Genomic DNA, 15,016 nt, shown 5'->3' on the forward strand with positions numbered 1-15,016 from the left:
TGAGTGCATAGCCAGGATTAATCCCTGAGCATCACTGGGTGTGGCCCCAAAAGAAAACAAAACAAAGTCTACAAAGTTCATTCTGCCCTTTCATACCCACTACACATGTTTTTGGCAGCTATATTTTCCCCCCAACAGACAAAAAAAAATTTGGGGCCACACCTGGCAGCATTTAGGGGTTACTCCTAGCTCTGCACTTAGAATCACTCCTGGCAGGCTCAGGGGACCATATGGGACACCAGGGATTGAACCTGGGTTGCCTGTGTGTAAGGCAAATGCCCTACCCACTGTGCTATTACTCCAACCCCAAATTTCTGATAATTTTTTAAGGGACAGAAACTATTCTAGCCAGGTTTGTGGGGGGAACAGTCTAGAGCAATAATTATAGAGGTTAGGAGATTTGCTTTGCACATGTACAACCCAGGTTTGATCCCCTGAACCCCAAGCCCACCAGGAGTGATCCCTGAATGCAGAGCCAGGAGTAAGCCCTGAGCACAGTGGGGTGTGACTCACCACACCCCTGTCAGCCTTTCTGAGAAGCTTGTGCATCTTTACTATCCATATCCTATTGTTGGTGGCCACTGTTAGAAGGGTTGCTCCCTTGTTTCTTTCTCTACATAAAGGTTCTGAATCAAACGGAGGATCACCGCCAAAGGGTTCTGCAGGCCGCTGCTAAGAGCATTCGTGTGTGGTTCATCAAGGTACGGAAGATGAAGGCCATCTACCACACTCTGAACCTGTGCAACATAGACGTGACCCAGAAGTGTCTGATTGCCGAAGTCTGGTGTCCTGTCACTGACCTAGACTCCATCCAGTTTGCACTCAGAAGGGGCACGGTAAGTCTCCCATTGGAATAGCCCATAACCAGGAAGTGCGGGTTCTTCAACAGGAGCATGAAACACTCCATTTTTACTTTCAGAGTTCTAGAACATGTTCATCTTATAGTCTGGCAGTGCATCTTCTTGTTGCTTTGCTTTTTTGTTTTGTGGGTCACACCTAGCAGAATTCAGGGTTTACTCCCAGGTTGGCTGTGTACAAGGCAAGCATCTTGCTCACTGTATTATCTCTCGCCACATAGCAAGGCATTTCTTATATCTTAGTTTTACAAATGTAGAAACTCTAGGTCAAAAATATACACTCTGGGGCCGGGCGGTGGCGCTGGAGGTAAGGCGCCTGCCTTACCTGCGCTAGCCTAGGAGACGGACCGCGGTTCGATCCCCCGGCGTCCCATATGGTCCCCCAAGCCAGGAGTGACTTCTGAGCGCATAGCCAGGAGTAACCCCTGCGCGTTACCGGGTGTGGCCCAAAAACCAAAAAAAAAAAAAAATATATACACTCTGGGGGCCGGGAAGGTGGCGCTAGAGGTAAGGCGTCTGCCTTGCAAGTGGACGGACCGAGGTTCGATCCCCCGGTGTCCCATATGGTCCCCCCAAGCCAGGGGCGATTTCTGAGCACATAGCCAGGAGTAAACCCTGAGTGTCAAATGGGTGTGGCCCAAAAAAACAAAACAAAAAAAAATACACTCTGACTGTGTGAAAAGTCAATGTCTTGGATCAGACGATAACTTGCCTGAAGCCTAGAGCTGGTCTTATGCCAGGAAACTTCAGGGGTAGGATCTCTTTGTATTTAGGCCAACATTATTCCTTTCCATGCCTCTCATATTTTGGTGAGCCTATGCAAACAATAATTGCCACTCTAACACCGTTTTTACTGTGCTCCTTTGATTCTAATCCTTAAAACGCACCCACTTAAAACTTGAGGTTAACTTAAGCTAATATGCATGTACATGGAAATGTAAAAAATACTATGCCTCTAATGTTTAAGTAGTTACGTAAGTTTTATGACTTTAGATTGCCTTGTGTGCTGTTAAGAAATATTATAATGTGCTACAATCTGGGGACTTGAGGGACAAAGTAATTGTACATGGATTCTGTTTTATTTATCTTAACATTCTTTGGCTGAAAGTTCAAAGTTAAGATGTCAGCAAGGGGACTTCTTCTGAGAATTATGTTATGGCTGATTGTCCTTCCACTGTAACTTTACCTTGTCCTCTTTCTTTGCATCTTTTGTTCTCATAATTCAAAATAAAAAAATTTAAAAAAATATACACTCTGGTATCTAATGGTTTGCTTAGGTTGGCATGCAAGTATATGAGATTCTATGTTGAGAGTGAGATACGTGTATGGAGGGAGGACACTAACTCCTCCAACTAGGATTATTAGAAAATGTGTCAAGGGGCCGAAGAGATAGCATGGAGGTAAGGCATTTGCCTTGCATGCAGGACAGTGGTTCAAATCCCGGAATTCCATATGGTCCTCCGAGCCTGCCAGGAGTGATTTCTGAGCATAGAGCCAGGAGTAACCCCTGAGCACTGCCGGGTGTGACCCAAAAACCAAAAAAAAAAAAAAAAAAAAGAAAATAGTACAGCAGGTAGGGAGCTTTCCTTGCACACTACCAACCTTTGTTTAATCTTTGGTGCCCAGATGATCTCCTTATCTTTGCAAAGAGGGATCCCTCAGCACAGGAGTAGGCCCTAAGTATTACCAGGTATAATCTAACAATACACCTCCCCCACAAAAAAAAAGATTGAAGCTCAAATGACTCCTCATGGAATTATATGTGGTGTAGGGGGTTGAACTAGGGATTTCATCTTTGGATTTGAACAGGATGAGCCACATGCAAGACAAGCCCCTTACTTCTCTCTGGACCCTCACTGTGAATTCGAAACCTAATAAACTTTCTATAGAGACTGGAAAAGATTGAGATTGAAGTTGCTTAAAAGGGGGCTGGAGAGAGAGCACAGTGGTAGGGTGTTTGCCTTGCACACAACCAACCCGGGACTGACCCAGGGTCGATTCCTGACATCCCATAAGGTCCCCCGAGCCTGCCAAGAGCGATTTCTGAGCACAGAGCCAGGAGTAACCCCTGAGCTCCGCTGGATATGGGTCCCCCCCACCAAAAAAAAAGAAGTTGCTTAAAAGAAAATGTACATGTTTCTGGTTTTGTTTGGGGGTGCTAGGATTGGGTCCACACCTGGTGATGCTCATGAGTTACTTGTAACTTTGCTCTCAGAATTATTCCTGATAATGCTCAGGGGACCATATGGAATGCCTGGGATGGAACTTGGGTTGGCCATGAGTAAGGCAAGCACCCTGCTCGCTGTACTATTCTTCCAACCCAGAAAATACACCTTTTTATGTATTGGGTCTTGATAAATGACTACTCCTGTACCTCCACTACATTAGGAAAGTTTAAACATATAAATAAGCCTCATCTTGATGTTTTGTTTTAGGAGCACAGTGGTTCTACCGTGCCCTCCATTTTGAACAGGATGCAAACAAACCAGACTCCCCCAACCTACAACAAAACAAACAAGTTCACAAATGGCTTTCAGAATATAGTGGATGCTTATGGAATTGGAACCTACAGAGAGATAAATCCAGGTAAGAGATTTCGAATCTTCTCTTCTGTGGGCTTTGTTGTGTTGTGTCTTTTAATGGCTTCCTTTAAATGCTATTGATAAATGGACACAACTTGTTGGCTTTCACTGTAGGAGGCCCAGGCTTGGTCCCTGGTATCCCCATTGTCCCTTTAACACCAGAACACCATAGTTCCCATGAACATGGTCCCCAGAACACCACCAGAAGTGAACCCTGAGTGAAAAACCAGAAGTAAACTCTGAGCCACCACCAAGCATGGCTCAAACACCAAAAGAGGGTCCGGAGTGTTAGCATAGTGGGTAGGGCATTTACCTTGCATGTGGCCAACCCAGGTTTAATCCCTGGCATCCTATATGGTCCCTTGAGCCTGCCTAGAGCAATTGTTTTAGCACTCAGAAGGAAGGATGATATCAGGAGTTGTTGAAGTTTTCCGTATTGTTTCTTTCTATGTTGTTTTTCTTCCCCTATAGCGCCATATACAATTATCACTTTTCCTTTCCTATTTGCTGTGATGTTTGGGGACTTTGGCCACGGCATTTTGATGACCCTTTTTGCTGTCTGGATGGTGTTAAGGGAGAGTCGCATCCTCTCCCAGAAAAATGAGAATGAGGTAATGAGCACTTTAAGATACAACTGTGTCGGGCGGAAACTATTCTTTATCAAGGATTTATTATGAAAAACATAATATGAAAGTCCTTTAGAGAAAATTTGGAGAATTTATAGAAAACAGAAAAGTTATATTCGCGGGGCCAGAGAAATAGCATGGAGGTAAGGCATTTGCCTTTCATGCAGAAGGGCGGTGGTTCAAATCCCGGCATCCCATATGGTCCCCTGTGCCTGCCAGGAGCGATTTCTGAGCATAGAGCCAGGAGTAACCCCTGAACACTGCCGGGTGTAACCCCCCCAAAAAATAAAATAAAAAAGAAAAGAAAAGTTATATTTAGTATAACACCACAGAGACAATGGGCTTGGGCCATAATATGGTGCTTTCCTAGAACATGGCTGATCCAGGATTGATCCCCATAAACCCATATGGTCCCCTGAGCCCCATCTGGAGCTATCCCTGAGTGCAGAGCCAGAAATAAGCCCTGGACACTACTGGATGTGGCCCTAAAACAAAAAAATAAAATAAAATAACTTAATTTAGAAAAGCCGTAGAGATTTCTATTCCCATAATGTGAAAGTAACTTTATATTATCATGGCTTGGTCCTATCTTATGTTCTCTGACCTAAGATGGAATAAAAAGTCAAAGGGGGGCCCGGAGAGATAGCACAGCGGTGTTTGCATTGCAAGCAGCCGATCCAGGACCAAAGGTGGTTGGTTCGAATCCCGGTGTCCCATATGGTCCCCCGTGCCTGCCAGGAGCTATTTCTGAGCAGATAGCCAGGAGTAACCCCTGAGCACCGCCGGGTGTGGCCCAAAAACCAAAAAAAAAAAGTCAAAGAGTCTAGCATATTCTACATAACACTGGCATGGCATAAGTAACACGGTGTATATTTCATTGCCTCTTTCTTCTGGTTCCCAGATGTTTAGCACTGTATTCAGTGGTCGGTACATTATTCTGCTGATGGGTGTTTTCTCCACCTATACTGGTCTCATCTACAATGACTGCTTTTCCAAATCTCTCAATATCTTTGGGTCATCCTGGAGCGTTCGACCTATGTTTACGGTAGCTAATTGGACGTAAGTTGCAGAAGGGGCTAAAAAATAACGCATATTTCTTTTGTATTTAGCTCTGATTGCCCACACAACAGTAAACTAGCGCCTCTTTAGGAAGCCATTGCCCAAGTCCAGGGGTGGCGAACACGCGGCTCTCGAGCTGAATACGGCTCTTTGCCTTTTATCATTAGTTTGTATACTGTGGCTTTTTGCCAAGTTTGGATTTTGTTATGCTGCTTCTGAGGAGGGACTCTGAGGAGAGATCTCTGAGTGCGGAGTCCCGCCCCCAGGCTTTGTCCTCTCGTCTCCCATCCCTTGGAAACAACTGCACGGGCCAGCGGGGGGGGGGGGGGTGGAGGGGGGGACGGACCCGTGTGTCACATCTTGCCGTTAGTTCTTAGTGTGGAGGATGCGGCACACCCTCACCATCACTGCAGGATTTTGACCCTCACTCAAAATGGCAAAATGCAATATGTGTTTCATATATTATTGTTAAAATTAGATGCTTTTGTGTGAGTGTTTGTCTGTTTGGCAGGTCACTGCGTGGTGTGGCTCTCTGACTCTCACAGTTTAAAATTTTGGCTCTTTGTGTCAAACTTGTTCGCCACTCCTGCCCAAGTCCCTGTTTCTGCCCTGTCCCCTCTTGGTCATGCTCCAGATCTCTGTGATTTTTCTTTTCTGTTGTATCAAAACTATAAATTAAGTGGCTGGAGCAGTAGTACAGTGGGCTTGGTATTTGACCTGGATGCTGCCAACCCAGGGTTGATCCTCAGCATCCCATATCATCTCCCGAGCACTGCCAGGAGTAATTCCTGAGAGCAGAGCCAGGAGTAAGTTTTGAGCACTGCTGGGTGTGGCTAAAAAATCAACCAAAAAAAAAAAAAAAGGCAGTTTCCCACCCTAGTTCCATCCTGGGTTATATGTGTATATTCAATTATTCTGTTGTCTCTGACCCCTTATTCTCAGATGTTAGTGCCTCATTTTACATTGAAGAGAAACATAGCTGTACTAGTTTCTCTGGGGATCTGTCGGTGCCCAGAACCCCAAAAGTTTCCCTCTCCTGAGAATAAAATAAAAGCAGCTTTTCTCCTGACTTGGCAGGGAAGAGACGCTCCGAGGGAGCCCTGTTCTCCAGCTAGACCCAGCCATCCGTGGAGTTTTTGGTGGACCTTACCCTTTTGGCATTGATCCAGTAAGAGAGCTTCTTTTTATTGTTGTTGTTGTTTGTTTGTTTATTTTTGGGTCACACCTGGCAGCACTCAGGGGCTACTCATGGCTCTGTGCTCAGAAATTGCCCTCCAGCAGGCTGGGGGGGGGGGGACCAATTGGGATGCCAGGATTCGAACCACCATCCTTCTGCATGCAATGCAAGTACCTTACCACTGTGCTATCTCTCCGGCCCCAAGAGAGCTTCTTTACAAGCTGTCTAATACTAGGTTTCCCAACTATGACCCTGAAGTCAGAGGATTAAAGTGAAGATAAAGGGTTGTTGGAGTGATAGCACAGTGGGTAAAGCATTTGCTTTGCACGTGACTGACCCAAATTCAATCCTTGACATCCCAAGCTTGCCAGGAGTAGTTTTTGAGCACAGAGTCAGGAATAATCCATAAGCGTCATCAAGTATGACCCAAAACTAAAAATAAAATATTTTTATTAGGGGCCGAAGAGATATCATGGAGGTAAGGTGTTTACCTTTCATGCAGGAGGTCATTGGTTTGAATTCTGGCGCCCCATATGGTCCCCCATGCCTGCCAGGAGCAATTTCTGAGCCTGGATCCAGGAATAACCCCTGAGCACTGCCGGGTGTGACCCAAAAAACACACACAAAAAAAAATTTTATTAGGGGGGCCAGAGAGATAGTACAGTGAATAGGGCACTTGCCTTGTACACAGCTGACCCCAGTTCAATTCCTGATGTCCCATATGGTCCCCTGAGCCCTGCCGGGAGTACTTCCTGAGTGTAGAGCTAGGAGTAACCCCTGAGCGTAGCTGCGTGTGGCCCCCCTAGAAACAAATCAAAAAAGGTTATTAGGGGACCAGAGCAGTAACACAGTGATAAGGAGCTTGCCTTACATGTGGCTGATTTGGGTTCAATCCCTGGCATCTCTTTTGGTCACCCAAACCCTGCCTGAGTGATCCCTGAGCATAGATCAAGAATAAGTTAGTTCAGGTTTTAGTTAATATATTAAACCTTGCTGTATCTGTCCAGAAAAAGCAGAAGACACCTCAGGGTCTTTCTTTTTTGAGGCGGGCAGAGGGAGGTTTTTTTTTAGACCTCAAAGTCTCTGGGTACCCAATTGGTCTGTTGCTTTCAGAGGTGACTACTTAATCGCCTTCACTAAGGAAAGATTTATTTCTTAAGAATCTTTCCAAGTTTAATTTACTTCTGTTTAATATAATGTGGGTTTATTTTTTAGCAGATGTTATAACAAGCCAGAGATAGCTCTTTCCTTTGGATTTCAGATTTTGTTTTATTTTGTTTTGGAGGCCAGAGCCAGGAATAAGTCTTGAGCACCACCAGTGTGGCCCCAAACACCAAAAGATAATAATAAAAAGAAAAATTTTAAAGCACAAGTGAGTAATAGTTTTTTATTTCAGATAGTGGTGGGGCCAGAGTGATAACATAGCAGATAGAGCATTTTTTTTTTTTTTTTTTTTTTTGGTTTTTGGGCCACACCCTGTGACGCTCAGGGGTTACTCCTGGCTATGCGCTCAGAAGTTGCTCCTGGCTTCTTAGGGGACCATATGGGACACCGGGGGATCGAACCGCGGTCCGTCCTAGGTTAGCGCAGGCAAGGCAGGCACCTTACCTCCAGCGCCACCGCCCGGCCCCCGCAGATAGAGCATTTACCTTTCACATGGCCAGTCCGTGTTCAATCCCTAGCATCCTATATGGTCCCCTGAGCCTGCCAGGAGTGATTTCTGAGCACAGAGCCAGGAGTAATCTCTGAGCATTGCCAGATGGGGCCCCAAAACAAAAAGAAAAAGAAAAAGAAAAAGAAAAAGGGGCCGGAGAGATAGCATGGAGGTAAGGCGTTTGCCTTTCATGCAGGAGGTCATCGGTTCGAATCCCGGCGCCCCATATGGTCCCCTGTGCCTGCCAGGAGCAATTTCTGAGCCTGGAGCCAGGAATAACCCCTGAGCACTGCCAGGTGTGACCCAAAAACCAAAAAAAAAAAAATAAAAGGAAAAAAAAAAAGAACTAGTGGTAACATCTTTTTGCTTTGGTTGTGACAGATTTGGAATATTGCCACCAATAAACTCACCTTCCTCAACTCCTTCAAGATGAAGATGTCTGTTATTCTTGGTATCATTCATATGATGTTTGGAGTAAGCCTGAGCTTTTTCAACCATATGTGAGTCACCATTTTTATCTTAGCATGTGCATAGTTAATGCTGGTGTCTAAAGGAATATTTGGGTAGGGTTAATAACTGAGAACGCAAAGTCAGATATGTTTTACATTTTGAGCATGTGTAAAGCCCTGAGTTTGTACCCTAATGGCATATTACCCACTGAGCATTTCCAGGTGCAGCTCTGGCTTCAAGCGCACTGCTAGATGTGGCAAAAAAAACCAAACAGGGCCAGAGCAATAGCACAGCAGTAAAGCATTTGCCTTCCACATGACTGAGCAACTGACCTGGCTTCCCATATGGTTCTTGGAGCCTGCCAGCAGCAATTTCTGAGTGTAGAGCCATTAGTAACCCCTGAGCACCACCAGGTGTGGCCCAAAAATCGAAAAGAGAAAAAAGAAAAACAAACAAACAAACTCCAAACCTTTTCAGCATTTTAGGTTTGGTTTTTTTTTTTGGGGGGGGGGCACACTCAGTGATGTTCAGGTTACTCCTGGTTATGCACTCGGAAATCGCTCCTGGCTTGGGGGACCATATGGGATGCCAGGGAATGGAACCGCAGTCTGTCCAAGGTAGCATGTGCAAGGCAAATGGCCTACCGCTTGCACCACCGTTCTGGCCCCCTGTTCAGCATTTTAAAAAGTATTTTTAGGAGCCAGGAAAATATCTCAAAGGACTAGAGTATATGTGTTGCATGTAGGAACCCCTAGTTCAATTGCTGGCACCTCTTAATCTTTCCTCCACCACATGCAGCTGTCATGAGCAGCTTCTGAGCACTGTGCCCCTAGACACCGCCTGATGTACCTCCTCCCAAATTAAAGAAAGTTACAAGAAGAATCTTGGGGGCCCAGAGAGATAGCACAGCGGCGTTTACCTTGCAAGCAGCCGATCCAGGACCAAAGGTGATTGGTTCGAATTCCGATGTCCCATATGGTCCCCCGTGCCTGCCAGGTGCTATTTCTGAGAAGAGAGCCAGGAGTAACCCCTGAGCACCACCGGGTGTGGCTCAAAAACCAAAAAAAAAAGAAGAATCTTGGGGACTGTAGAGAAATTAAAGCTAGTAGTGCCCTTGCCTTGCATGCAGATGACCCAAATTCAATCCCTGACATCCTGTATGATACCCAAACCCTGCCAGGAGTGATCCCTGATGGCAGAGTCAGGAGTGAGCACTGCCAGGTGTGCCCCCCTCAAAAAAAAAAAAAGTAACTATGTAACTTAAGTTTTGGGGTATTTTTTGTTTTGTTTTATTTTGTTTTGTTTTTTTGGTTTTGGTTTTTGGGCCACACCTGGTGATGCTCGGGAGTTACTCTTGGCTATGCACTCAGAAATTGCTTTTGGCTTGGGAAGACCATATGAGATACCGGGAGATCAAACCAAGGTCTGTCCTAGGTTAGTGCATGCAAGGCAAACGCCCTACTGCTTGTGCCACTGTTGCAGCCCTATAACTTAGTTCTTTTTTTATATAACTTATGTTCTTCAGTGAGGCTTTATTAATATTGGTGCCTTAACAATTTACAATTACAGTGAAGAGCTTTGAAACAAAGCCTTGTGCAATTTTCATCAATACTGATGAGTTACTTCCCTCCCACCCATATAAAATTCTGTACAATGGTCACAGAATGTACACAACCTTTCCAGTGCATCTGTCATGGGAAATTATAGGGATCGTTTTAGAGCTATCAACAATTAAAACTTTTGGAAATAACAGGTAATTGTGATTATCTCCGCTGCCCTTTGTTTTTTGTTTCCTGAAGTGATAAACGTAGGTTTGAGGAGCTGGCCTACTGTCCAAGAATATTTGAGTGGCCAAAGAAACTATAGTATATCTACACAATGGAACACTGTGCAGCTGTTAAGAAAAATGAAGTCATGAAATTTGTATTTGAAATTTGTATCTGAGTGAAATTAATCAAAGGGAGAGGGATAAACTTAGGATAATCTCACTCATTTATGGATATAAGAAAAATAACAAATAGTATGGTAATAATCAGAGGCAGGGCCGGAGCGGTGGCACAGGTGATAGGGTATTTGCCTTGCATGTGCTAACCTAGGATGGACCATGGATCGATCCCTCAGCATCCCATATGGTCCCCCAAGCTAGTAATAATTTCTGAGCACATAGCCAGGAGTAACCCCTGAGTGTCACTGGGTCCAAACCCCCCCCCCAAAAAAATTCAGAGACAATAGAGATGAGAGTCAGGAGGACCAGTCTATGGTAGGAAGCTTACCCCAAAAAGCAGTGAGTGAGTGAGGGAAGTAGAGAAGGGCTCACTATGATAATGACAGTTGGAACTGATCACTCTAGACAAGAAGTGGGTGCTGAAAGGGGATAAAGTGATATGTATGATATGCATAGTACCCTTTCAATTAGCAATAGTGAAAACCAGTGTCAAAAAGGAGAGAGAGAGACAGAGAGAGAGAGAATACCTACCCCAGAGGCAGGGGAGTGGAAGGGAGTAAAACTGGGGACATTGGTGGTGGGAAAAGTACATGAACAATTTTGTAACCACAGTGCTTAAATAAAGTAATTATTAAAAAATAAAGGATTAAGGAGCTGGGAAGATAGCTTAAGGGCTGGAATACGTGTCTTGCATGCTCTGGGTCCTGAGTTAGGCCTAGCACCACCTTGGAATAACCCTAGTGGGCTGCAGAGCACAACCGGGGAAAATCCCCTAACCAGGAATTGAGGAATGTTAAGTCAGATCTACTTGGTATAGAAATGGCCCTGGGCTGCTCCCCTTTTACATTTTCTCTTTCTTCCTTCATAGGTATTTTAAGAAGCCCCTCAATATCTATTTTGGCTTTATTCCGGAAATGATCTTCATGACTTCTCTGTTTGGCTACTTGGTTATCCTTATTTTTTTCAAGTGGACAGCCTATGATGTTCATTTGTCCAAGGATGCACCAAGCCTTCTGATCCATTTTATAAATATGTTTCTCTTCTCCTATGAGGACACTGGCGTTCCTATGTTGTATTCTGGACAGGTGTGTCAATCTGGGTAGAATGGTGTCAGGCATTTACCCTAGGTCAGAAAGACAGATATTGCATTTGCCTTGCTTGTGCTGACCTAGGACATACGGTCCCCCAAGCTAGGAGCAATTTCTGAACACATAGCCAGGAGTAACCCTGAGTTTCACAGGGTGTGGCCCAAAAACAAACAAACAAAAAAAGATTTTGCTGTGATCCTTTTCAAAGCCTTTTTAAGAAATCCCTGGGCCCGGAGAGATAGCACAGCGGTGTTTGCCTTGCAAGCAGCCAATCCAGGACCAAAGGTGGTTGGTTCGAATCCCGGTGTCCCATATGGTCCCCCGTGCCTGCCAGGAGCTATTTCTAAGCAGACAGCCAGGAGCAACCCCTGAGCACCACTGGGTGTGACCCAAAAAAACAAAACAAAACAAAACAAAACAAAAAAAGGAATCCCTGTCTGGGGCCAGAGAGATAGCACAGTGGTAGCATGTTTGCCTTGCAAGCGCTGACCCAGGACCAATGGTGCTTCGAATCCCGGCATCCCATATGGTCCCCTGTGCCTGCCAGGAGTGAGTTCTGAGCAGAGAGCCAGGAGTAATCCCTGAGTACCGCCGGGTGTGGCCCAAAAACAAACAAACAAACAAAAAAATCCCTTTCTGAGGCCAGAGCAATAGCATAGCAGGTATTTGCCTTGCATGTGGTCAACCAAGGTTCAATCCCTGGAATCCCATATAATCCCCAAGCCTGCAAGGACCAATTTCTGAGCACAAAGCCAGGAATAACCCCTGAGTGTTGCCAGGAATGACCCAACCCCCCCCCCCAAATATCCCTTTCTGGCCACATAGTACAGTGGGTAGGGTGTTTGCCTTTCCAACCCAAGTTTGATCCTAAGCACCCCATATGGTCCCCAAGTACCACCAGGAGTGATCTCTGAGTGCAGAGCCAGGAATAAGCCCTGAGCACAGCCAGTGTTACCCCCAAAATACCCCCAAAATAAAAAGCAACAAACAAAAACCTTTATGGACCATTTGATTTTCAGCCAAAAAATCCAGTTCTCAAGGCAGCCCATCTCTTCATTGGAATTGTGTATTACTACTATGATTTCTATTTCCAGAAAGGGAAAACTTTATTTCATTCTATGGGTAGATTCTGGGATTTGCTACTTAATAACATCTGCTATTTAAAAAAAAAAAACTGAATATTCATAGACTGAGAATAAAGGACTATTTGGGTGGGCCCCCCCCAAAAAAAAAACAACAATACAGTAGGTAATGCACTGGCCTTGCATGCAGCCTACCCAGATTTCATCTCTGGACCATATATGAGCCCCCAAGCTCCTCCAGGTGTGATCCCTGAGCACAGAGCCAGGAGATAGCCCTGAGTACCTTTGGATATGGCCTGAAAACCAAAGAAAAATGTAAAATAAGAGTTTTGTGGGCGTGGGGTGGAAGGGATATATGCACTGGCACTGGAAGCTCATGATCTATTTGTTGTGATGTACCTGTCCTTTGCAGAAAGGAATTCAATGTTTTCTGGTAGTGGTTGCGCTACTGTGTGTACCTTGGATGCTGCTATGTAAACCACTGATCCTTCGCCATCAGTATTTGAGGAGGAAGCATATGGTGAGCGCATTTCTGTTGTCAAAAGTTACTAGAATGTATTTTACAATCAAGGCAGTGACTGATTGAGGATAATGAACCCTTACAGTGGATTTGTGTCAGATCTCACTCAGCATGTAAGCCAGCTGAGAACAGAAACATGTACTCGGACATCTGCATTTAGCTTTGAGCAGAGAACAAATGATAGGTTTTGACCTTTTCCGGTCATCCTTTGCTCTTGCCTGTGCTCAGCAAAATCCAGGCCTGGGCCTGTCTGGATGTCTCATCAGTCATACCAAAAACTGTGGCTGGGTGAGCCCGTTCATGTGGTTTGCCTAATAGCCACTGGCCTGATGCTGAGACATCGTCTTTTAAGAGGAGACTGTATGATGCTTCACCGACCAAATTATCCAGGAAAATGATTCTGTTTAAAGCCCCATTGTATTTTTTTCCTTTTAAAAAAAGCAGCATACATACATGCATTTACTTTATGTATGCATATGAGTTCTGTGCACACACAGCTAAATTGATACATGTTCCTTTCCGGCTATGCGGTAACACGACACTGCCTGTGAAAACACCCCCGGACATCTTGTTGCATGACTCTCATATGGCTGTTAGATTATGACTCCTGTTGGACAACAGCTGAGTTACAAGACCCTCCTTCTCCCTTCTCTGATCATCTTCATCCTCCCATCTGCCCTCCATTCGTCTCCCCCTTCACTCTCGCCCTCTTTCGTTTCCTTCTCCCTTCCTGTTTTCTTCCATTCACTATCAGGAAGGGCAACCCGTGGAAGCCCCAGTCAGCCCAACCCCGAGCCAACAGGCACTAGAAGTAGAGGCAGCAGCGGCTGCAACAGTGAGTGACTTAAAAGCAACCAACCGTCACATTTGGGTTGAAGAGGTGGCAAACAGTGCAGCCGAGCTCTTTTTAACCAGATTGAGAACTTGGGACACGTGCACCCTTGGGAAGTGTCCCTGTTACTCGTTGAGATGATGCCAGAAAAGATTTCCACTTCTTAGGAATAGATTTTGAGATCATCTTTACCATTGGTCTGCTAAATGTCATTCTGCGATGTAAGTACAGGCATGTCTCTGGAAGCAACGTGACTGTTGTATTTTCTTCAGGGTCCCCCTTTTGCTTAGTCCAAGATGGCAGCTCTTGAACTCACTGCCATGTTTGTGGTTTGTGACCATATATTAGATGATTTTTTTCAGCTTAGAACAAGGTTTGTGGTTCTTGGATTGATTTTCCTGGGCTTCTGCTTTAGACTGATAACTTGGACATGTGATCCCTTCTCTGCAGTGGAGACTCATGCATGTCTGCTTTCTTAGGACACTCAGAAACCTGTGTGTCCTCAGCTGTTCCTGTGAGCCTCCACTCTGTAGTATGTCTTGTGTATGCTCAGCATCTGCTGTAAGAATCAAAGTCACTGTTTCAATCTTTCTCTCTCTCTATGCTAACTTGTGACTCAGTAAGACTCTGCATGTTCAGCTTTACAGTATTTGTCCTTAAAAATATCCTTGCTCCCGGTGTCCCATATGGTCCCCCGTGCCTGCCAGGAGCTATTTCTGAGCAGACAGCCAGGAGTAACCCCTGAGCACCGCCAGGTGAGGCCCAAAAAAAAAAAAAATCCCTGAGGGAGCAATAATAACAATAATTGTATGCTGCCAACCAGGGTAAACTCCTAGTACTCCTTATGAGTCCCCTGAGCCCATCAGGAGTAATTTCTGAGTGCAGAGCCAGGATTAACCCCTGAGGATAGCTGGATGTGACTCAAAAAACAACAACAATAACAGTAAAAAACAAGCAAAAACCCTAAATTGGCCAGAGAGATAACATAGTGGTAGGGCATTTGCCTTGCACACAGCCGGTCCAGGACCAACAATGGTTCAAATCCCTGCATCCCTTATCGTCCCCCAAGCCTACCAGGAGCAATTTCTGAGCGCTGCTGGGTGTGATCCAAAAAACAAAACAAATAAACAAACAAACCAAAAAC

General features: G+C 45.1%; 1 protein-coding gene across 7 annotated transcripts in view; it reads left to right on the forward strand.

Moving 5' to 3' along the window:
* The window catches only part of ATP6V0A1 (ATPase H+ transporting V0 subunit a1), a 78,121-nt gene that overhangs the window by 47,217 nt on the left and 15,888 nt on the right, over positions 1–15,016 (forward strand). For 4 of the 7 annotated variants that reach the window (XM_049779061.1, XM_049779062.1, XM_049779063.1 and 1 more), the window contains exons 10-17: positions 624–836; positions 3,293–3,443; positions 3,911–4,050; positions 4,967–5,124; positions 6,202–6,292; positions 8,337–8,455; positions 11,219–11,435; positions 12,933–13,040. In XM_049779061.1, the coding sequence (XP_049635018.1) occupies positions 624–836; positions 3,293–3,443; positions 3,911–4,050; positions 4,967–5,124; positions 6,202–6,292; positions 8,337–8,455; positions 11,219–11,435; positions 12,933–13,040 (1,197 nt within the window). Of the gene's footprint in view, positions 1–623; positions 837–3,292; positions 3,444–3,910; positions 4,051–4,966; positions 5,125–6,201; positions 6,293–8,336; positions 8,456–11,218; positions 11,436–12,932; positions 13,041–13,794; positions 13,876–15,016 lie in introns of all 7 variants that reach the window. The other 3 variants (XM_049779058.1, XM_049779059.1, XM_049779060.1) reach the window with 1 other exon arrangement.

The sequence above is a fragment of the Suncus etruscus genome, chromosome 1, assembly GCF_024139225.1.
Source record: "Suncus etruscus isolate mSunEtr1 chromosome 1, mSunEtr1.pri.cur, whole genome shotgun sequence".
NCBI classification, from domain to species: Eukaryota; Metazoa; Chordata; class Mammalia; order Eulipotyphla; family Soricidae; genus Suncus; species Suncus etruscus.